A 24,810-nucleotide genomic window follows, 5' to 3' on the forward strand; every position below is an offset into this window, starting at 1 on the left:
TATATAAGGTGTATTTACCTTTTATATTTGTATATTTGTATATATAAATATATGCTTTATAAATACTTTATGTATGTGTTCATATATATATATATACACACATATATATAAACTAATAAATTAAAAAGTATATTACCCTATTTACTGTTAACTTCCTGATAGTATTTGATAATATATTTTAAACTTTAATTTATGTAGTCAAATAAAAAATTGTGTTTTGTTGTTAATATTTTACGTCTAAGTTTAATGTCTTTCACTCTTAGGAAGCTGCCTGAATATTTATCATTGGTTTATTTATTTCCTTTAGTGTATTTTTGGAATACTTTGATATTTATTATTTCAGAGAAGTTTTTATAAAAGGTTAACCTTCCATAAGTATATTGAAATATTTCTTGTTTCTCTTTATAAAGTTAACCATCCATTTATGACTCTAGAAGTATTTCAAAGATAGTGGCTTTGAGAGACTGAGTTACTAATATGAGCTAATTGCTATTCACAAATGGCTTTTCTGGTGTGGGAGTCAGAAAAGAAATGTGTGGGGGTACCTTTAAGATCAAGGACAGTGGTTCCTTAACTTTCTCTGCCACCAGTGATCTTTTTTATTTTTCTTTTATGGACACTAATCTTCAAAAGACTTTGCCCACCAAACAAGTGGTGTATATTGAATAATAGAATGTTAGAACATTATCATTTATTAGACACACGTTATTTACAATGTGAGTTTCTTATCAGCCTTAGATAAAACTCTAGGCTAATGTAATTCAGACCCAAGAGCCCTGACATTTTACTTAGCTTGAATAACTTTATTGTAGTAACTGTTTGGATATTTTTGATTTTTTAAAGTACTGATAATATCTGATTTTTCATCAATTACTCTTGTGGAAACCTAGTAGTATGTGTATGGCAAATTGAAAACTAGTGGTCTAGTGTAGAAATTTTGTTCTTAATCTCTTTGAGATTCCATGAAATATAATGAAGGTCATCTGGTGTAATGTAACAAAGATTCCATAGCCACCAGACAGGCAGAAGAAACAAGGAGAAAGAAAAAAGAAGTGGCATTTGTCAAGGGGAGTATCAGGGAGTAATTTAAGGCATATGTATGTTTTGGCCTCATTAAATCTCCCTATCTTTATTTTCCGACTTAAAATCTGACAAAAATTTTTTCGACTTAAATTTTTTACTCCAGTTAGGTCAATAAACTATTAACCGACTTCTAAACAAGTATTACCTGGGACACCTGGGTGGCTCAGTCAGTTAGGCGGCCAACTCTTGATTTTGGCTCAGGTAATGATCTCAGGGTCCTGGGATCAAGCACTGCGTTGGGTTCTGTGTTCAGTGGGGAGTCGGCTTGAGCATTCTCTCTGTCCCTCTCCCTCTTCCCCTCCCCCCCAACATGAGCATGCACACTTGCTTTCCTAAAATAAAAATTAATAAACCTTAAAAAGAAAAAGCAAGCATTACCTATGTTCTTTATGTATTTATTCTGTATTTGTATGTTGGTTTCCCTCTCCCAAAATTTCCTCATTTCTCCATTTTTCCTATTCATGTCCTTCCTTCAGCTCTGCTGAAGACCCTTCTCCAGTGTGTAGCTTTATCTGATCACCGTAATCCACAGTAATATTTCTTGCTTTTAGACTTTTATAGTATGTCGAGTCTACTTTAGTACTTAATAATATTATAGCCTGTCATATTTAACTTAAAAGTCTCCTATGTTTCTTCAACTATAAGTTGTTTGGGAGCAAAGAGCTTCACTTGTACATTATTTTTTTATTATTATTATGTTCAATATAGCCTACATATAGTACGTTAGTTTTTGATGTAGTGTTCAACGATTCATTAATTGTGTATAACACCCAGTGCTCTTCACAACACATGCCCTCCTTAATACCCATCTCCGGGTTACCCCATACGCCCCACTCCCCTCTCTTCTGTAACCCTCAGTTTGTTTCCTGGATTCCAGAGTCTCTCATGGTTTGTCTCCCTCTCTGATTTCTTCCCATTCAGTTTTCTCTCCCTTCCCCTGTGGTCCTCCGTGCTATGCCTTATGTTCCACATATGAGTGAAACCATATGATAATTGTCTTTCTCTGCTTGACTTTTTTCACTTAGCTTAATCCCCTCCAGTTCCATTCATGTCGATGCAAATGGTAGGTATTCATCCTTTCTGATGGCTGAGTAGTATTCCATTGTATATATAAACCACATCTAAGAAGATCCATTCATCTGTTGAAGGACATCTCAGCTCCTTCCACAGTTTGGCTATTGTGGACACTGCTGCTATGAACATTGGGGTGCATGTGCCCCTTCTTTTCACTACATCTGTATCTTTGGGGTAAATACCTAGTAGTGTAATTGCTGGGTCATAGGGTAGCTCTATTTTTAATGTCTTGAGGAACCTCCATACTGTTTTCCAGAGTGACTATACCAGCTTGCATTCCCACCAACAGTGTAAGAGGGTTCGCCTTTCTCCACATCCTTGCCAACACATTGTTTCATGTCTTATTAATTTTTGCCATTCTAACTGGTGTAAGGTGGTGTCTCATTGTGTTTTTTTTTTTTTTTTTTAAAGATTTTATTTATTTATTCAACAGAGATAGAGACAGCCAGCGAGAGAGGGAACACAAGCAGGGGGAGTGGGAGAGGAAGAAGCAGGCTCATAGCGGAGGAGCCTGATGTGGGGCTCGATCCCAGAACGCCAGGATCACGCCCTGAGCCGAAGGCAGACGCTTAACCGCTGTGCCACCCAGGCACCCCTTTTGTGTTCTTTTTTTTGAAGATTTATTTATTTATTTGAGAGAGAGATTGAGAGAACGAGTGGGGGGAGGGGCAGAAGGAGAAGCAGACTCCCTGCAGAGCAGGGAGCCTGAAGTGGGACTCGATCCCAGGACCCTGCGATCATGACCTGAGCTGAAGGCAAATGCTTAACCCACTGAGCCACCCAGGCACCCTCATTGTTATTTTGATTTGTATTTCCCTGATGGCTAGAGATGTTGAACATTTTTTCATGTGTCTGCTAGCCATCTGTATGTCTTTTATTGAGAAGTGTTTGTTCATGTCTTCTGCCCATTTCTTGACTGGATTATTTGTGTTTTGGGGGTTGAATTTGAGAAGTTCTTTATAGATCTTGGATACCAGCCCTTTATCTGTAATGTCATTTGCAAATATCTTCTCCTATTCTGTGGGTTGCCTCTTAGTTTTGTTGACTGTTTCCTTTGCTGTGCAGAAGCTTTTTATCTTTATGAAGTCCCAAAAGTTCCTTTTTGCTTCCTTGTACATTATTTTTTTCCTCCTTAGCCATCTAGTGCAGTGATACATGTATGGTGGGTTCTAAATAAATATTTGTTGAATGAATGAGAGGGGTAAAGAATCTTGCCAACAGTTGCCTCAGGTGTTATGCTGCCTCCCTCTACCTTGCTTAATCACATAATTAACTACCTAAAATATTTCTAAAAATCAGACCGTTGGTTATCATACTAGAATTGTTTTTGTTTTGCTATGTAATGCATGAATTTTTTGTATTAGATGATTTTAACTCTGATATGATACCTACAAAGAAAGAATAAGCTGGATTTTGTTAAAAATAAATCAAAGAAAATACTCTGAATTCTAGCCTTTTGCCTTTTATATTTTAGGAAAATATAACTTACAGTTTACTGATATATAATTTTTTTAAAAAGATTTTACTTATTTATTTGACAGAGAGAGAGCACAACCAGGGGGAGCAGCAGGCATAAGGAGAGGGAGGGGGAGAAGGAGAAGCAGACTCCCTGCTGAGCAGAGAGCCCAACGTGGGGCTTAATCCCAGGACCTTGGGATCATGACCTGAGCCAAGGCAGATGCTCAACTGAGCCACCCAGGTGCCCCTGATATATAAGATTTTTTAAACGGTTGAAATATTCAGGTACATTATGGATTAAGAGGATGGTTCTGAATTAATAATTAGAACTCTGAATGTTGATCCAGTGGTCACGGTAGACTGGTTGGGTTATAGAAGTTAAATTCCAGATTGGTGATTGCCAGATACCATGAACAAACTATTCTATGAAAAAACCATTTTAAACATCTTACTTCCCACTTACAGTAGTTATCCTGTTATACACTTTAAAATCAGCATTTTATCCACTCTCACTATCAACCCAGTTGGATAAGTTTTGTTTACCCATTTTTTACAGATACTGAAAACTGACATCTAGAGAGGTCAAATAACTACCAAAGTTACACATTTAGAATCTGCACAACAGGTCATTTTGACTTCAGAATTCATGTTTTGAATCACTATGTTATCCTATCCTGTATTTTCCAACATTCAGTGTAATTTTTTCTGTCATTTTAGAGCTTGACCAGACAGGAGTTCTGGCAACTGCTCCAGCAGAACTATGGCAATGAGCTAGGCTTAAATGCTGAAGAGATGGAAAACTTGTCTCTGTCGATCGAGGATAATGTGCAGCCAAGGTAGAGCAAAATGTTTTGAAATTTTGTGATTTATTAATCACTAATTCAAGCAGAATGATTTTAGACTGTACTAATTTAGAATTTCTATTAATTCATCCTTTGGTGGAATTTGCCTCTTTGTTCTCTGTAGCGGAATGCAGTGAAAGATGAGGACAGTGAGTAGTTTGCTAAATTGGTAAGCAAATACAGGGCATACAAGGAAATGTTAATTTTGTAACTCTGTCATTTAGGATTTGCTTAAAGTGTGGTTTTGGTAAAGGTTTTTATTAAGGATCTGGAGAAGTACCTAGTGACATCTCTGATCTTATAGATAACAATAAAATAAATTAGCTGGTAGGTATTTTGAGAGATACAAAGATAATAGGTTTCCTCGAGGAAAACCTAGTGTAGTGCTTGACATGTAGTTGGCACTCAATAAATATCGAATGCATTAATGAAAGGAACTGATAGTATATGGGGAATGCAAATATTTATAATATGAGATTGAAATGATAAAGGCCAAAAGGAGCAATAGATAATGTGATAAAGAAATTCAGCGGCGAGAGAGATCATTTTTGACTGATGGGGATTCATTGGGAAGAGTGGACATTTTTATTAACCTGTACAAGTAAAAGTGCATTTTGTCCAATGGTAATTGAGGTCATAGCAATAAAAACAATTAGGGATAATACATTAAACTTCTATAGTAGCCACTATAAGTGAAAGGAGCAAGTCACTGAAGACCACATATTGTATGATTCCATTTATATGAAATGGAATCCAGAATGAGTAGAGCCAGAGAGACAGAAAGTGGATTAGTAGTTGCCAGAAGTTGGGAGGAAGGGAGAATAGGGAGTGATTGCTAATGGGTACAGGATTTTTTTGGGGGGGTGAACATGTTCTAAAACTAGATGGTGGTGATCATGACTGTGCAACTCTATAACCACTGTATTGTACACTTTAAATGGGGTGAATTTTATGGTATGTAAATTATATCTTAATAAAACTCTTACTTAAAAATTCTATAGCAAATAAATCTTAAAATAGTAATCTTTCAGAAATCTTACTGTGTACACAATTTTTCCTTTATTTAGGTAGCCTTCTAGCTATGCTGATCCTCTTTATACCATTTCAACTCAGCAGCAATATTTTAGTCTCTTTTTTTATGTGGTTGCACATGCATATTTTATCAGTTTTCTGTGAAGTTAAAAATTTCCATTGTACTACTCTTCTTGTAAAGTTTACTAGTCTCTCTTAGGTATTGGCGCCGGGTAGAAAAGCAGTTGACGTAATGCAGAGAGCCTTGGACTTTGGTGGAGAAGATCTGGATTCTAGTCTGGACTTGGCCACCAAGTAGCTGCACAACCTCAAACAAATGTCTTAGCTTTCTGATCCTCGCTTTGCTCATCTCTGAAATGAGGCAGTTAAACTAGATAAGCTCCAAGGTCCCTGCCAACCTGAGGAGTTTCTAGTCTTTGAAGAAGAAATGAATGAATATTTTGGACCAGATTCTTTATACACTCTAAGGTACAGATTTTTGAAGTCACCAGGGAAGCTGTTGTTTTCTTCTGGTGACTGAGTGCTTTCTCAGAGAATATGTGGCCAGATCCTCATCCCCTCTTCTCCTTTCCCCTTTCTTCCCTTTACTGAAAGAGTGTATCTGTCTCAAACCTTTATTTCCTCGGCTCTTCTTTCTTCTTTATTTTCATTCTCTCCATCACTCTCCCTCATCCTTTTTCCTTTCTGTATTTCTCCACAGCTCACCCCCATCCTTAAAATCCTCAGCTGCTTGGCTAGTCTCAAGGGGCCATTTTTCTTGGTGGGTCCCCTCAGCCCTGCCATTCTGCCTGGCCAAGAGTGACTTGGCGGCAGACCTAAGTATTATTTGGCTGGGGTAGAATAGGAGTGTTCCTTCCTCAGGGTAACATGGCTAAAGATGATAAGCTGCTACTTTATTTTAAAAAAGCTTTGAGTCTCTATGTAGCAAAGATTACATAGGAATAATTGCTTAGTAAGTTTGAGACCTGGACATAGATCAGTTATACTCCTTTTATGTTTCATAGATTGTCCTTTCTTTATGTTCCTTCCCGAGAGAGGAAAAGTAGGTGTCAGGACATTTGTTGTAGTCATGTTCCTATGACCATATGAAAGCTGTTCCTTAAACTTTGTTCTTAGGAAGGAGAAGAGCAAGAAGGAGGGCATGGACTGATTGATGGGGTCTGTGCTCAGATATCAGGAGCTCCCCCTTCTGGGAGGGACTCACCGCCTCAGCTGGAAGTGAATCAGAAGGAAGATCTAAAACTGCCTTCTGGTGTTGACTGGCATCCAACCCAAACATCTACCCGGCACCTTTCAAAGCTTCGTGGTGGTCCATAGCTGATATTTAAACAAGCTATAATATTCATTGTATTAGTTGTTGTTACAACCGGTTGTACTTGGTTAATTTTTTAATGGTTTCTGAAATTTATAAAATCTCATGTGAGCATATTCTGTTTTCAGAAATAAAGTCAATTTGCATGTGATTTAAGAAGATGGCCTTGTTATAAGTAGGGCTTATTTGTTACATTACAAAAAAATATTTGTTTGTCAAAATGCTTTGTAATAGGGGAGACTAAATCACTTATTTGTGTGGAATTGACCTTGATTATATTTCTATAATGATGTGTTTCTTACAGAAGTCCAGGAAGAAGTAGCTTGGATGACTGTGGGGAGAAAGATGAAAAAATTTCCAAGTCCATCAGTTTTACCCGAGAATCAGTTCATCGGGTTTCAGAAGCAGAGTCAATAGATGGAAATCCACCAAAAGGGGTTAGTGCATGATATCCCTTTAAAAATATATCTTATGCTGCCGTGTGTTAATCATAATGCAAGACCAAATAAAAATACACTGTACAAAATGTTTAAAAATTTAAGATGTCAGGCTGCTCCTTTGTCTTAGGAGAAAGGTTTTAAGTCTATAAGTAGTAGGGGTTATGGGAATAATATATGGTTTTGTTCAGAGCTGGATATGGTGCAGGATTATTAGACAGTTTCCTGAGTATTGGTCTATAAGGGGGATAGACATCATTAAAAATATAATAAGATAGAGGAGTTCGTAGTTAGCAGAATTTTTCTCAGATTAAGTGGTATGTGTGGTAGAAAGAACCTGTTTTGAAGAGGGATGAGAACCCTGTACTGCATGCTTGAGTAACAATAGGGCTTCTTACGTTGACCATGAAAGCAGGTACATCCAGTTAATTCATAGTTATTTAGTTTCTTCCTCTATTTTTTCAAGTATCATTATAAGCCCGTTGCTTTTTTTCTTCTTCTTTTTTTTTTTTATTTCAGTGAGTTTATATCATTTGAGTCTTCTTTTTTTTTTTTTTTTAAATACTCAGTTTGTCTCCTCTGCCAACCGGAGTCCCTTCAGGTTGGCTTCTTATGTTTTTTTGAAATGACCAATAATCTTTGATTATTCCTTTCTTTCTAGCACAACAGTGTGTCCCAGGCACGCTTTGTACACTTACGGCCCCAGACTTAGTATCCACCATAGTTCTTAGTGAAGAATGGTATTTGGAGACCACATTCTGAGGCGGAGAGTGCTCCTACTGCGAGCTTTCCTTCTGCTGACTGGGGAGGAGAGTCTGAGCCACAGCTGAATTTCTTGGTTTAAAGCAGAGTGTTGCTTTCAAATCCTACCTCTGCTGCTTGCTACCTGAACGCCCTTAAAGAAGTTAACTTAATTACTTAACATTTCTATGCTTTTGTTTTCTCAACTATAAGATGAAGACAATAAAACCCCGTAGGGTTTTTTAATAAGGATGAAATGAGTTAATATAGGTGAAAGTGCTTTGAACGATCCCTAACACACATTAAGTATTCAAGAACCATAAGCTATTATAATTGAAGGTGAACCTGCATGTAACCAGCAAGGGACCTTTGCTACCTTCTCTCATGGAGCTCCCAGCATCTGTGAATAAGTGTTGGGCAAACATCGAAACAAAATATGTGAAGGCCACCAAGTTATCAGCTTGTTTCAGGCAACCGTCATGCATCTATCCCAGTCTGATTTTGTATTGTGGATTTCTTGCAAAACTATTCGTCTGTAGACCCTTAGGAACTTACTCCTGGTACAAGGGAGCTGATTCTGGGTGCTAATCTCTTTATTTGTTCCATGCAGAAAACCAAACCACTCAATTTTAGGGAGGTAACAGGACAGGAGATCTCTCGCAATCTCCTGATCCTTTTGCAAAACCCTGACTTTGAGGACTGGCTTCTCAAAACCACCAATCTTGAGTCTTTCTTACTACTGCCTTGACAGTGTCCTCTGTACCTGCTCTTACGAGAGTTAATCCATTAGTTCTTGCTTCTATTTTTGTCCCTAAAGGATGTCATATTTCCTTTAAGGAAAGAGAATGGAATATAGAGGAAGACTTTAATGTTTTAAGATTGATCAGACATTTATTGATGTTTAGTATAGATGTTTTCAGGTTATGGAATACAAATAATATAGAAGTTCACTCCTTTTTTTTCCATTCAAGAACAGTATAGCAAGATTCTCAGATGTCAGCAAATATCATGTCACTTACTTTGTTTCATTTTTACTTCCTAGAAAGTTGGAAATAAAAAGAAGTGAAAAATAACATTTTTAAACATTTTAAAGATGAATTATAATTTTCTTAAGTTATAAAATTAATATTCTTGGGAAAAATTCAGGAAATATAGAGAAGAATGCAAAGAAATAAAAATTGTCCAGATGCCAACCACTCAAAGATAGTGACTGTTACTTTTCCTAAAAATATCTGTCCATATTCTTTATAATAGGAACCATACCTTAATTACAAACAACAAGAGAAATACGTATGGAAACTTACTGTACTTAGCGTCTGCTAAAGAGGTTCTGGGTCAGCTAAGTAAGCATGCTGCTTTGTAGTGTAGAACTCCCAAATAAATCGAATCTCAATTTTAGCAGTAATCTCTGCTTAAAGAATCAGTCCTCTGACTAGGGTAATATAATCCTTTCATAAACTGTATCTTGGGTCCCACTTGTTATTCTGCTGTCTGAGTGGCCGATAGAAACCTGTCTCCTCCTTGGAGCTTCTGCCCTTCAGTGCTGCTCAAAGATCTCACAGAGCAGGAAGTGTAAGAATTAGAAATATGCTCTCTTTCATCTGCTTACACACAGATAATGCAAGAAGGTACTTTGTTGTATGGTTTATATTTTTACACTGTTCTCTTAAATCCAATTATAATACGATTCTACTTGAATACTAACATAGCAATAGCATTCAGACTTTAATGCCTAACCTTAAATGTATTATAGAAATGATGTATCTTGATTAAATCATCCCAGAAAGTATAGATAGTATCATATATTGAATATCTTTTAATGCCCAATTCCTTAGTCCCTTAACAGCAGAGCCAACTGTATTCTTACAAGTTTGTTATGAAATTAATGTTTCCTGTTAATCTAATCTCCTCTACTGTACTCTTGTGTGACTCTTATCTCTATTTTCTTTCCCTTTCTGCTGTAGTTACTGGTCTTGAGAATGGGGGAGTTCTTTTCCTTGAGATGATGGGGCAGGTATTGTCTGGGGACACTAATCGGGTTTGATTCCTCTCCCTTGCCCACTCCAAAGAACCTGTTGTTCCATTATTTTTGTTCTCTGCTCCCCTTTCCCTTCTGCTTAAGTGATTTATATGATGTTAACTGTGAGTTCTTTTTGTATGAAGTTCTTCATAAATCTATTGTTCATTACTGTGTAAGAAGATGACTTTAGAATATAAGATAACATTATTATTTATCAATATTTTATGGACTGTATTGGAAATGTGATGTACACATAACAAACATATTTTTCAAAGAGCTGTATTTCAAAGCATCTTTATTATTAAAGATCCCTCCTTAAAATCTAAGCCAGGAATCTGTTTTTTTAACTGGATTGTTTGCCTTTTAGGGGTTAGGGAAAGAGGAACCCCAAAGTGAGAAACAGATAAAAAAGAGTCCTTTACTAACTTCAGAAAAGAGGTTAAGTAGAGTGCCGTCAAAATCACTGGACTTGAATAAAAATGAATATCTTTCTCTGGACAAAAGCAGCAGCACCTCAGATTCTGTTGATGAAGGTAAAGAATTTCTTATAAATTTTAATAAAATTTCAGTTGTGTCTTTTAATGTTTATCTTTGTATTGGGTGAGTACAGATTGAGAATTTAGTTGCATTAGACACTTTCTCACTCTATAAAGAACCAAAAGAAAGGTGGAAGTTAGTAGGAAATAGGGGAAAGAAGCTGCTAGGTCTAACCCATATTCACTTTCAGAAGCCTGGAATTTGAAAATCTCCATCACATTTAGCTTTTAAAATTCCAAGCCTTAAATCAATGAAGATGGCACAGCAGCAATGAAAAAGCAAATCTGAATAAAAATCTGCGTAGTGTTATAGGCCATAATTGTACTTTCTTTTAACTACTAAAAAAAAAAAAAGAAAGAAAAGAAAAAAGGAAGGAAAAGAGAGAGCGAGAGATACAAAAGTAGAGAATATAATAAAAATAAAACCCAGTTGCTTAAAGGGATCTTTATAAGATATCATGTTCTCTCTGCCTTCTCAAAGTTAACACCTGGAGCTTGCTGTACTTATTAAGTGGGCAGTCTAAGGAATTTTTTTTTTTTTTTTTTAACTGTAAGTTTGTTGACATCTGAAGTCAGTGAAACGGGGAGACATTGGGAAAGATACAGAGGAGTGACTACTTTCCAATTTCAGGAAAGGGAGCAATGCCAGTGAATTTTGCTCGATCTGCTTTCTGTCCAGCAATGCTCAGGATATTAGCAATGGGGACATTATAGTGGTTTGGATCTGTGGGATAGGATTGTATTTGCTAGTCCAGTATTTGTATTTGCTGTTCAGATTAGACCTGGTGTGGGAACCCCTGAAGCCTTTTCCTATAGTGAAATCCATGAAATCCAAATCCATGAAAACCAAAACTAAATCCAAATCAAATTTAAAATCAAATCCAAATCTAAAAGCAAACTAAGACCAAATCTATGAAAACCAAATCTTAAATCAACTTTGGTTTGGGAACACTGTAGCAAGTATCTTTAATGAAAACTAAATCCATTGCTCTTGAATACATAAATAAAAATTCAGTAGTTCCTAAAAATCACAGAATGCATTAAGAAGACAATTGTTGAGTTCTTTTGAAAAGATAAGTGAGAGTAAGTTTTTCAAAAGGATTGAGCTCCATGAGTGACTTAACTCTCTTAGTATCTTTACCATTCATGCTTTGGTATGCAGCAGTATGAATTAGTAATGGCTGAACCTCTGACTTTAGGAAGATCTACTCTGGCACCCAGTGGCCAGATAGGTAAGTGACACCAAAACAGGAATCTCCTTTCCTCCTCTTTCTTACCTGTTCTTTTATAAGAATGGTCCTTAAAAAGAAGTTTCCTTATTGATCCTGTCAACTTAACATTAATGATCAGCTTCATAAAGGATAATATTAAATCTCCTATAAGCTGCATTCATATCTAGAAATAAAGAATAACAGTGGTGTAGTTGCTGTATTGCATGTGAGCCCTGATGCCATTTCCTCCCTTGCTGGTGTCCCTTTAAAGACTGGTTTTACAGCAGTAAGACCTTACATGTAACATTTGGCCTTCTTTTGTGGAGGTGTTCTTTAAGGTGCATGGGATGACTTCTTTTTTCTTACTAGATTATCATTACATAACAAATCAAGTACTTCCATTGCTTTCGCTAAGCAGATTTCAAAATCTCAGGCTTATCAGACATATTAAGTGCATATTATAATGAATCTATTTTTTATTTTCTGGAAGTTGTGAGGTTATGAAGACACTTGAAGTCAGTGAACTGGGGAAAATAAGAAAGGTTAAAAGAAGTAAACCATCCCAGGAAATTTGTGTGTGGATTTAGAGGGAGTTAGGTAGATGGCAGATTATTTTAAGCCCAACATCATTTTATTTAAAATGACAGTATTTTGATCTACCATTGTGAGCACTGAGTGAGAAAATGAGAGGATTTCCTTCTTTCCTCTTTTCTGCCACCTATAGATTATAATCTTTGGGAGGGGGGCACTGGACCATTTTGAAGTAGAGACTCCCTCTAGACCCACATGTCCCTGAGAGGAATCAGCAAAGCAGAGAATCACGAAATACCTCATGGAGGGACCGGAAACAACTAGGTCAGTCCTTTTGATGTGGAGTTTAACTGAAGCCCGGATAGGGAAAGTTAGCCTAGAATCTGCTTTGACCAGCTTCTTTTTTTTAATGTTCTTACTCTATGGTGGGCAGTTTAGAACCCACCAAGATTGAAGGGTGCCTTTTTGGGGATATTTCTGTACTTCCAGAAATGGGTTCTGGGCCGCCAGCTCCCCAACAAAATGGCTAAGCCTTGTGTTTTAATCTGTTAAACCATATACGAACTTAACAGAAGAAGCTGTGGAACCTTGTTTATCTAGAGTGTTGTTGCTGATAAGCTTTCTTCAGCTTATGAACTATGTTCCCAGTTTTGGGGAGGAGTTCAGAGCCTGTGAGAAAGTGCTAGGGATTTCCTGGCTGGTGAAGATGAGTTGACACAGTGTAGCCACATCTACAGGTATAAGGAAATTATGGCCATGTTTTCGGCCACAGTAATATTTCTGTTGCTGTTAGAATTTACTTCTTTCACCTGCCCTGCTCTGTCATGTCATGGATAGTCTGTGAAACATCTGCCCCAGGAGGTAGAGCCTCGAGTGGAAGCTGACAAGCTGGCTGATGGCATGAGACACCTGGGCTGTGTCATGACAGAGTTAAGTTTAATTTTATATAGCTGGGATTAGAGCGTGTGACAGGATTCCCTAACCAAAGTCACTTATGTTGAGAGTGGAAGCTAAGTCAGGCAAAGGTTAGGCTGGGAGAGGGACACATTAGAATAGCAAAATTGGAATCCATGACCTGTAGCTAACAGAACAAGATGAATTGGAAAGTCAAGCAAAGAAAAACAGGAATCACATATCAGGTGATGCTTATTAATTACTGAAGGTGAGGACTAGTAGACCTCTGGAGAAAGCTGAGAAAAAGCCATGAAATAGTCTAACACATCAGGGAAGCAGCCACGAAACTAAACCAGGTAACCCTGACATAGTTACCCGAGTCAGGTTTTTGAACAACACTCTCAAATTGAACTTGGGTTTTCAGATGCAAACAAAGCCCTCAATTTGAGTCAAGAAGACAGTAGGTCACCAGTTTTTAGAAGATAGAATTATGTGTCCTTAGTTACTCAAACTCCAAATCATCTGCTGTTCTTGCATACCTACCTCTGAAAACACTGTCAACAGATATTTTATTCCTTTATGCCCATGTCCTTCTCATATTTATTTGTCTCACTTTTCCCATCATCTCTACTGGCCACTTTCAAACCGATAGGTTTGAATATTTTCAATTCAAGAAATATTTCTTCTTTATTAGAAATAGTAACTTGCTATCAGGTTGAGTGGTGTTTCTTTCCCTACTTGAAATACCACTTGCTAGCTTCATATGTTACAGCAATATTATTGGTGATGTTACTTGGACAGGAAGCTTTAAAGCACTGTGAATGTCATAATTAATTTCAAGTGGAAATAGTTTATTTCATGTCTTACTTCTTTGAATTAATTTACATATAAAAGATATTATTAATTTCCAGTAGTTGTACCACAAATTCTATTTTATCAGTCATAATACAGAACAATTTATCTAAAATGGAGTTTAAGTGAAATATGAAAATACGTTAAAATGTTTATATGAGTGTAATTTTCTTAACTTCATAAATGCAAACAAGAAACTTACTTTTGAAAAATTACAGTTTGAGAACTCCTTAGAGAAATGATTGCTTCTAGGGCTGAGGTGGGGATTACAAAAAATGAGGCTGGAGTTTTTTGTAGGGCCAGAAAGAAAGAAATGCTTAAAAAAGAAAAAAAAAGAAAGAAAAAGGAATATCAAAAGGGCATAGGAGTCAACCTGAAAGAGCTCCTAATGGCCAAAGTAAAAAAAATTTGAGCAACAAAATAAGTAATAATAGCACTGGATTATAACCTAAAGTATAAAATAACTCTTCATGAGTCCATATTGATATAAATGATCAAATAAATATGTAAATGGGGGAGAAAGCACAAGTCTTCCTTATAGAGTTTCAAATAATATACATACTTCCACTTCTAGGAGGTGGAGCTTAATTCTTCTTCCCTTGAGTGTGGGCTGAACTTAGTGACTAACAAGCAGAACGTGGAAAGGTGAACGTGGTAACTTCACAGTGGAAGAACCTGCCAGACGCCACCTTAACCAAGTAATCATGGTTACCATTATAAATCACGCTGATAGCCCGGATCCCCTGAGTTTGATGAGAAGGGCACCTCACCTATGCGGGCATTCTTCCCCAAACCCACAACCCCAGGCTAATTGTGAAAAAACAGATAAGCCCAAATTGAGGGACATTCTACGAAATACCTGACCAGTGTTCTTCAAGTGTGTAAGGCCATTAAAAAAACAAGGAAAGAACGAGGGACTGTTACAGTTGGAGGAGACGAGGGAGATAAAACAGCTAAATGCAATGTGGCATTTTGGATTGGATCCTTGTACAGAAAAAGGACATTACTGGGAAAGGGTGGGAATAACACCCACCTTCATTAATTGTAAATCAAAAATTATTCCAAAATAAAAAGCTAAAAAACATGATTGTAAAATGAAAGTCCTATAAATAAAAATTGATCCTAAGGTACTTTTTTTTAGCATCTTCAGTAGTTATTCAGAAATAGTTATTTAAGAATTAAAATGCCAAGTACATAATGTATACAGTTGTTTAAAATTGACATGGTCCCTACTCACATGGAACTTAGACTTTTATGCAGGAGAGGCAATAAACAAGTCAATAAGCCAATAAAGATATAATTACAAATTGGGATAAGATCTGTGAGGGAAATGAGCAGGATCAATAGAATCATCTATACTTCTCTGCTTTCTTTGTGAATGTATGAATTATTTTTACAATGAACATATATCTATTTCGGAAAAAGCTATTTTTCAAGCCCAATTGGGAAGTTATCTCACAAAACCTTAGCACATTACCTAGTGTCAGTGATTTATTTCTACTCCAAAGGAGCCATTATTTGAAATTGCCGTGACTAGCTTCTGCCTGCTCATGGTATTGCTGCAGGGACAAGGGAAATCAGTATCTGCCTGATTGCCCTAAGTTCTTTGCACCTGTAGTAAAATAGACACTAATCATTTAATGAGGAAGAAAAAGCAATAGTAGGGATGAAGGCAGAGCTAGAAGAATTGTTCTGATTCTTAGACTCCTGCCTTTACTTGACCAGACTGCTTCCCAATGGCTTAATATTGACAGATGTTCTACACAGCTAATTCTTAGAGCATGATACCAGTAATATGGGGAGGTTTTGTCACAGGCTTTATTCTGTACTGATGGAGCATAATCTTTGAGATAACAGGTAATCCCAGTCCTGAAATCATTAAAATTTCATATTGGATTGCTTTACTCTATTTCCTTTACCAGGCTCTTATTCCTGGCTGTCTTTTTCCTTCTCTTGCTCTCTCTTTTTTTACTCTTCTCCTCCCCTCCCCTCCCTTCCCCTCCCCTTCCCTTCCCTTCTTCTAAATTAAACTCCTGGCAGTATAAAATAGAAGTTAAGTTTGTGTGCCCTGGAGCTGCAGTGAATTCAAGTTCCATTTCAGTCACTCACTAGTTATGGAGCTTTGGCAGTTCCGTTCCTCAGTTTTCCTCATCTATACGATGAGATGATGATAATACCACCCATCTCCCAGGATTGCTGTGAGGATAAGATGAATGGATACTTGTAAGGTGCTTAGTACAATGCCTGACTTATAGTAAGCACCATATAAACATGGGTTCCCAGAAAAATGTAATATTCCATTACTTAGCTTTGAACAATACTTTTCAGAAGGATTTCTTAGTTCTTTTAATGTGTGGTATTGAGAATAGGTTGTGAATACAGTGCTACTTGTCTTGGGGCAGTCAGCTTTAAATCAGGCTGGAAACATTATTCAGGCTCCCGAGTTAGTGAGTGCAGCAGATGTGAGAGCCATTCGTGACTTAATATTTACTGAATGTATGAGCATTCAGAAATAGGACCTGCCAATTGCTGTGGTAGATACACTCCTATGTGTCCCAGTACTAATCTTGTTACTTTTGAAATTCTCTTGAGTAGATATATTATGGGAGTTTGATATCACTCAAGTTAAATATTTCTATATCTTTTGGGTTTTGATGACTGAGATAGTGATCATAAATAGTTTAATTAGATACATATTATGTATACTTATATACAGTACCTATGTATATAATGCCAATTTAGAGTTTTAATAGTGTTTTGGAATGTGCTGATCATTGTAATCACATTAAAAACCATTTTGTGCCAAAACAAACAAAACAAAATCTTTAAATTACCTTTCCTTGGTTTCTTCCCTTTCAGTCCTATGGTTTTTTTTGTCTGTTTGTTTCCCCAGAAAATATTCCTGAGAAAGATCTTCATGGAAGACTTTACATCGACCGTGTTTTTCATATCAGTGCTGAGAGAATGTTTGAATTGCTCTTCACCAGTTCACGCTTTATGCAGAGATTTGCCAATTCTAGAAATATAATTGGTTGGTCTTGTGTTTATCTGATGATAAATATGGGAGAATTTTATTATCCTTTAAGAGTTGAGCCTATTTTATGTTGTCGGGGAAAATTAGGCTTTGGTTTTATTTTGGTGATATATAAACTGGTATTTAAGCATTTTGGTTAAATTTACATGTAAGCATTGATTAACTGTTCAGTTAGATCTTACCTACAATTAAGTTCAAACTCTTTGAAACTTAAACTCCGTTTATTTATTAATGTAGGAATTCGGTTGGATTGAACCTTATTTAAAGGGATTCCATTGTGGAACAATTGGATTCTGGTAGGGTATAAATTGGCATAGTCACTTTGCAAAATGGTTTGGCAGTAAGCTGAATATAAAAATTCTCTCTGACTCAACAATTCTACTAGTAGGTATGTATCCTTCAGAAATGGATACATGTGTACTCTGAATGCCATGTACTACGGTGTTCGTGGCAGCGTGTTTATAATGGTCCCAAAACAAAAGAGCCCAAATATCCACCCATTACTAGAATGGATAGACGAATTGTGTATGTTCACACAAAAGAGTACTATATAGCAATGGAAAAAAGCAAATTGCTGCTACTTATAACAACATCAGTAAATCTCACAGATTTAATGTTAACCAAAAGAAGCCAGATACAAAAGAGTACATACTATGATTTCTTGATATAAATTTCAAAACAGGCAAAACTAATTTATGGATACAGAATCAGCATAGTATTTACTGTGTGGAGAGTTAAGTGGTTAAAAAGTGGGAGGGAACTTCTAGGATGTTGGCAAAGTCTATCTTGGTCTGGGTAGTGGTACACGTGTGTGTGTGTGTGTGTGTGTGTGTGTGTGTGTTTTGTGCAAATTCATGGAGCTATACACTTCAGATTGCAGTCTCTATGTTATAGCTCAATGAAAATACAAAAAAAAAAAAGAAAGAAAGAAAGAAAAGATTCTAGTTAGGAAATTAGTTATACTCATAAAAAGGATTTCATTGATTATGTATTAAAACTACTATTTTGAGGGGCGCGTGGGTGGCTCAGTCGTTAAGCGTCTGCCTTCGGCTCAGGTCATGATCCCAGAGTCCTGGGATGGAGCCCCGCATCGGGCTCCCTGCTCAGAGGGAAGCCTGCTTCTCCCTCTTCCACTCCCCCTGCTTGGGTTCCCTCTCTCGCTGTATCTTTCTCTGTCAAATAAATAAAATCTAAAAAAACAAAACAAAAAAACCAAACAAACAAACTTTTATTTTGGTAAACATCTCAAATAAGCTCATAGTTAGTTTGAAACTGATTTTATCCTACATATTCCAAAGTATTTTATAAGCTTTGGGAGCACATGGTTTAGCTTGCTATGATTTTATATAGCAAACAGTAGCAGCAGAGAGTCATATAAGTTGAGTCATTTGGTATAGTCAAAGAGGAAGTTATTCTACAGTCAATTTAAATATAGTTCATAATTGAGCCACTTTATTAACCATTAAATATTATGGCTTTATGTGAAATTTTTATATAACTACAAATTCATAGATTATGTCATTGATATAGATTCTAGGTACAAAAAATATTTTTTTCTTATTATCCAGAGTATAGCGAAGTGATTTCTCATTGATAACTATTGAGTCCTGTGATTATGTGAAGAACTTTACGTTTGAAAAAATCATTTTTTTCTGTTCTTTTAGTTTTAAGAATGTGGAATATTTGAGGGATATAAATTTTCCTTTTCCCTCAGTAGCTTATGTTTAACTATATCTCTTCTGAATCTATTTTGTATTTTCTTGCTATTCATGTCTGTCTGGAGAACTTGGTATTTCAGAAGAGTTGGATATGTTATTTTTCTTAATTTTCTAAGATGATGCCTGTTGATATTGCACTGCCATTTTTATGGCTGAAAAGGCCCAGGAGGAACTAGCTGGTACCAAATGAAGTTTGTTCTTTTTTTTTTTTCTTTCTCTTTCTTTTCTTTCCGTTTTGTTTGTTTGTTTGTTTTTTGTTTTTTAAATAGATTTTATTTATTTGAGAGAGAGAGAGAGAGCAGGAGCGGGGCAAAAGGGGAGGGAGAGAGAGACTCAAGCAAACTCCACACCGAGTGCAGCGTCCAACTCGGTGCTTGATCCCAGGACCCTGAGATCATGACCTGAGCCTAAATCAAAAGCAGGATGCTTAACTGACTGAGCCACCCAAGCGCCCCTGAAGTTTGTTCTTTGACTCACAACTGTATTAGGTGTCTGATATCAGATCTAGCTTTGATATGGATGATTATATTTGCTATCTGATGTTATTAGTGGCTTTTGGAAGTAAAGGCTTCTGGCTAATTACAAGTATAAACAATAATAGGAATGTTGTTGCTATTTAGACCTAGAATTAGTAAGAAAGTTTGCTCCCAAAGAGATAATTTGTTTATGATTGCACACCATTCTATCTTCTGAAATTGTTATCTGGTAATCAAAGTTCAATTTCTTGAGAATGGGTTTCAAAGGCTTCTTTTTATTTTTGTTATTTTTATTTTTTAAAAAAGATTACTTATGTATTTATTTGAAAGAGAGAGAGAGAACAAGCAGGGGGAGCAGCAGAGGGAGAAAGGGAAGCAGGCTCCCTGCTGATCAGGGAGCCCAGTACAGGTCTTGATCCCAGGACTCTGGGATCGACCTGAGCCAAAGGCAGACACTTAACCAACTGAGCCAGCTAGGTGGCACAAAGGCTTCTTTTTAATAATATTAAGAAGTATTTATTTTTTTATTTTTATTTATATTTTTAAAGATTTTTATTTATTTATTCGACAGAGATAGAGACAGCCAGTGAGAGAGGGAACACAAGCAGGGGGAGTGGGAGAGGAAGAAGCAGGCTCCCAGCAGAAGAGCCTGATGTGGGGCTCGATCCCATAACGCCGGGATCATGCCCTGAGCCGAAGGCAGACGCTTAACTGCTGTGCCACCCAGGCGCACCCTTCTTAGGCTCAAGAAGTATTTATTTTTTAACAGAAAGATTTGTGTATAGTCAATTGTTTTAACCTAATTCCAGCACTAAGATGGTAGTATTGCATTTTTTTTTAATTAGGGAGCTTTTAAATAGGCATTCATTTAAATCTTTGTTACAGCTGTGTGACACTACTTCCATAATTCAAAACTCAGTGTTAAGTCTTTCTATTCAACTTTTTAATTTTGAAAATTGTAAATCTTCAGAAAAGTTGCATGAATAGTATAATAAAACCCATATAGCCATTCCCAAGATTCACAAATTTTTTTGTGGCAAAATGTACATAACATAAAATACACCATTTGAACCATTTTTAAGTGTTCAATCAGTGGCAATAAGTACATTCACATTGTGCAACCATCGCCACCATCCATCTCCAGAACTGTTTCATCTTCCCAAGCTGCAGCTCTACCTATTAAGCCGTAAGTCTCCATTCCCCCATCTCCCAGCTGCTGATGACCACCATTGCACTGTGTGTCTTTATGAATTTGACTTCTTTAGGTACCTCATGTAAGTGGACTCACACAATTGTGTCTGGCTTATTTCACTTAGCATGTCTTCAAGGTTTATCTGTTGTAGCATGTGTCAGAATTTCATTCCTTTTTAAGGCTGAGTACTATTCTATTGTATGTATATAGCACATTTTGCTTATCCATTCATACATTGAGGGAGTTTTGAGTTGTTTCTACTTTTTAGTTGTTGTGAATAATGCTGCTATGAACACTGATGTGCAGATATCTGTTTGAGTCCCTAGTTTCAATTCCTTTGGGCATATACCTAGAAGTAGAATTACTGGATCATAGGTAATTCTATGGTTAGCTTTTTGAGGAACGGCCATTCAGTTTTCCAGGCGGCTGCATCATTTTACATTCCCTCCAGCAATGCATAAAGTTTCCAATTTCTCCACATCCTTGCCAGCACTTGTTATTTTCAGTCTTTGTAATAACAGCCATCCTAATAGATGTGAAGACTCACCAGTTTTAAAACTATATTACATCAAAGGATTTGTAAAGTGTTCTACAATTTCTGCTTTATATTACTTTAACTCAGTATATCAAAATGGCGCATGTGTCCTTTGTATATTGTTGCCATTTTTCTTATAATTTCATCACCAATATTTTTCTGTCATGATGACCTTTACTTAGGTATTGGGGGCTTGATTATTCCAAAATATTGTTAATTATTTCATGTTCTGCTACATGATATTCAGTAGGATTGTTGGCAACATTGGTGACAATATAAGTGGAAGACACACTTTTATCCTTGTTAATAGTTCCTTTGTTAAATAGTATGCAGTTTTAACAGCAGAATTCAATGATATCTTAAAATTCTATTGCTAATCAACAATGGATTATTTGTATAATTTTTCTGAAACAGACTGACATATGATCAGAATAATTTTTTGAAAATTATTTTAGAACAAGTTTTGTATCTTCTTTCATGTACAACTAAATAAATTATTTTTTAATTTAATTAAATCCTGTACGGTAGGGGTGCCTTGCTGCTCGGTCCAAAGAGAATGCAACTCTTGATCTTGGGGTCATGAGTTCAAGCCCCATGTTGGGTGAAGAGATCATAAATAAGTAAATAAATAAATAAAATTTTATATTTATATATATATATTATATATATATAAGCTATATCATAAAGCTTGGTTCATTTTTTTTTGATGATGGGTAATGGGTTAGATAAAGCCTTCTATATTTTAGGATGTTGACAAATAGCAGTCAAGCATACTACGTGCCTAAGTCCGTGAATGCTAACAGCATTAGGTGATTCAGTCAGATCTTTGAAAAGAGTTCATGATGCTGTTACCTGTATATTCCTAGTCTTTGGCTTGTTAAATGATCTTTGCTGAATGGTGCTATGTTCTAAAATACATTTCTGTTCAAAGCATGTTTTTACTGTGTTATTATTTTTTTTTAAATAAAGATTTTATTTATTAGAGAGAGAGAACACGCACATGCGGGAGGCAGAGGGAGAGAGAGAAGGAGAAGCAGACTCCTTGCTGAGCATGAGCCAATCCCAGGCCCCTAAGATCATGACCTGAGCCAAAGGCAAATAAATGCTTAACCCACTGAGCCACCCAGGCGCCCCTCACTGTATTATTAAGCAAATAAGAGAGAATTTTAACCAAGATCTTGGCATAAATACAAAGAGATTTTCTTATAGCTTTCTTAGTTTAGAAATGTTATTTAGTTATTTATATTCCATAGTCCCTTCCTTGATTAAATATTTTGACAGATAAGCCATTAACATTACATGATTTCTCATTACATGATTTCCTATTAACATGATTTTTCCACAAGTTGGGATCAAGGTCTTATTTTTTTTTTTAAGACTTTTTAAATTTATTTATTCAACAGAGATAGAGACAGCCAGCGAGAGAGGGAACACAAGCAGGGGGAGTGGGAGAGGAAGAAGCAGGCTCATAGCGGAGGAGCCTGATGTGGGGCTCGATCCCATAATGCTGGGATCACGCCCTGAGCCAAAGGCAGACACTTAACCGCTGTGCCACCCAGGCACCCTGGGATCAAGGTCTTATTTTTGCATAATGGCAAATGTCTTTTAAGGTTTTGTCCTCAATAATGGAAATGTTAAAATGTTGTTCTGTTTGTGTTTGATAAGGCAGGTGCCTTTACTTCTCTTCCCAGGTACTGGGAACTTCAAAATGAAGACTACAGATGAAACAACTTTTGATTTTCTTTTCTAAAGAAAAAAAGTGTATTCATAGACCACAATTTAGAAGTAAATGGATTAAAGATGGGGAACATGTCACATACAAGAATAGTGCCTTACGTTTAATTTTATTTTCCTTTGATGTTGAAATGATAATACAATTGTAACGAAGTTAGGACTGGCCAAAAATAAAAATTGAAATAATTAAAAACTACTTCTTTTCATTAATTATCAGGGAAATGCAAATCAAAACCACAATGAGATATCACCTCATACCTGTCAGAATGGCTAGAATCAAAAACACAGGAAAGAACAAGTGTTGGAGAGGATGTGGAGAAAAAGGAACCCTTGTGCACTGTTGGTGGGAATGCAAATTAGTGCAGTCACTGTGGAAAATAGTATGGAGGTTCCTGAAAAAAATTAAAATAGAATTACCATATGATCCAGCAATTCCATTACTGGATATTTACCCAAAGAAAATGAAAACACTAATTCAAAAAGATATATGCATCCCTGTGTTTATTGCAGCATTATTTACAATAGCAAAGATATGGAAGCAAACCCAGGTGTCCATCAATTGATGAATGGATAAATAATGGTATGTATGTACGTGTGTGTGTGTGTGTGTGTGTAATGTATTTATATATATATATGTGTGTGTGTATACGTATATATAATGGAATATTACCCAGCCATAAAAAAGGAATGAGATTTTGCCATTTCCAACAACATGGATGGACATGGAGGGTATAATGCAAAGTGAAATAAGACCGAGAAAAACAAATACAATATGATTTCACTCATATGTGGAATTTAAGAAAACGAAAAAACAAAGAACAAAAGAGACAAAAAGCCAGAGCTAAGTACAGAGAACAAGCTGCTGGTTGCCAGAGGGAAGGTGGGTAGGGGGAAGGGTGAAATACATGAAGGGGATTAAGAGTACTTTTGTCATAGGTAAAGTATAGATTATAGAATCATTATATCATGCACCTGAAATTAATATAACACCATATATTAATTATAATTAAAAAACAAACCCTACCTCTGATTCCATTTTAAGTCATACTCTTCAGATTTTTAGAACCAACTGTCTTTTTATGTTTGCTGTGATTAGATGTAGTGTCCACCCCTTGGAAAGTAGAACCTGGAGGTGATCAACTGAGAACCATGACCTACACTATAGTCCTTAATAATCCACTTACTGGAAAGTGCACCGCTGCCACTGAAAAGCAGGTATGTCTACTCTGTTAGTATTCCAAAATAATCGTATGTGTGGAACGAGAGAAGATGCCTGTCCTAGGTACCAGTTTACAAGACAATTTTAAGAAATAAGTGGCAAAAAAAAAAAAAAAAGGGAGGAGAAACCATCAGATTAAAAGGAGACTTAAGAGGCATACCAACCAAATCAACTCAATCCTAATTCAAACAAACCAACTAAAAATATATTTATGAGATTTAAGGAATTACTAATTTTTACATGTAATAATGGTATTGTAGCTATATTTTAAAGAAAAGAGTATCTTTTAAAGAGACCCAATAAAGAAATTATAAAGAGATACACTGGCATATTTATGAATAAAATTATACTGATGTCTGGGTTATCCTGTAACAGCAATCTAGCCAGGCAGAGCATGGTGGTGGAGGGAGGAAATGTGGAGATGGGGTACCGATGAAGCGGGACTGGGCAAGAGTTAATGTTGAAGCTGGTTGATGAGTTTATGAGGGGTTTGTTATACTTCATTTCTATTCTTGTGTATGTTTGAACTTTTCCATAATAAATGGTTTAAAAAAGAGCACTCCTGGAATCTGATATACAAGATCACGTCTGGAGTTAGGGCCAAATAACTAGAGGGCTGCGGTGGTGTGTGGGAAGAGATTATAAGATACTTGGTGCTCTACTCAGTGGCCAGCATGGCACTGTCTTTATAGTGGAGTTTGTGTTTGACCAAATTGTGTTGAAGTAGAGTGTGTCAGTTCTGCAAATAGAAAATGTCTTAATATCTGAACTAGTTATGTGATTGTGGCTTTTATCCAGTGTTAAAAAGGACTTAAATTTTTTTTTCAAAAGATTTTCAAACATATAAGAAAAGTTTGGTATTTTGATATTGGAGCCTTT

The 24,810-nt window shown here is 36.3% G+C and overlaps 1 protein-coding gene across 5 annotated transcripts in view; it reads left to right on the forward strand.

The window, feature by feature from the left end:
* The window catches only part of GRAMD1C (GRAM domain containing 1C), an 87,095-nt gene that overhangs the window by 48,032 nt on the left and 14,253 nt on the right, over positions 1-24,810 (forward strand). For all 5 annotated transcript variants that reach the window (XM_040621253.1, XM_040621254.1, XM_040621255.1 and 2 more), the window contains 5 exons: positions 4,333-4,451; positions 7,106-7,238; positions 10,367-10,532; positions 16,917-17,054; positions 23,809-23,927. In XM_040621253.1, the coding sequence (XP_040477187.1) occupies positions 4,333-4,451; positions 7,106-7,238; positions 10,367-10,532; positions 16,917-17,054; positions 23,809-23,927 (675 nt within the window). The remainder of the gene's footprint in view (positions 1-4,332; positions 4,452-7,105; positions 7,239-10,366; positions 10,533-16,916; positions 17,055-23,808; positions 23,928-24,810) is intronic.

Source organism: Ursus maritimus, unplaced genomic scaffold (assembly GCF_017311325.1).
Source record: "Ursus maritimus isolate PB19 unplaced genomic scaffold, ASM1731132v1 scaffold_4, whole genome shotgun sequence".
Classification (NCBI taxonomy): Eukaryota; Metazoa; Chordata; class Mammalia; order Carnivora; family Ursidae; genus Ursus; species Ursus maritimus.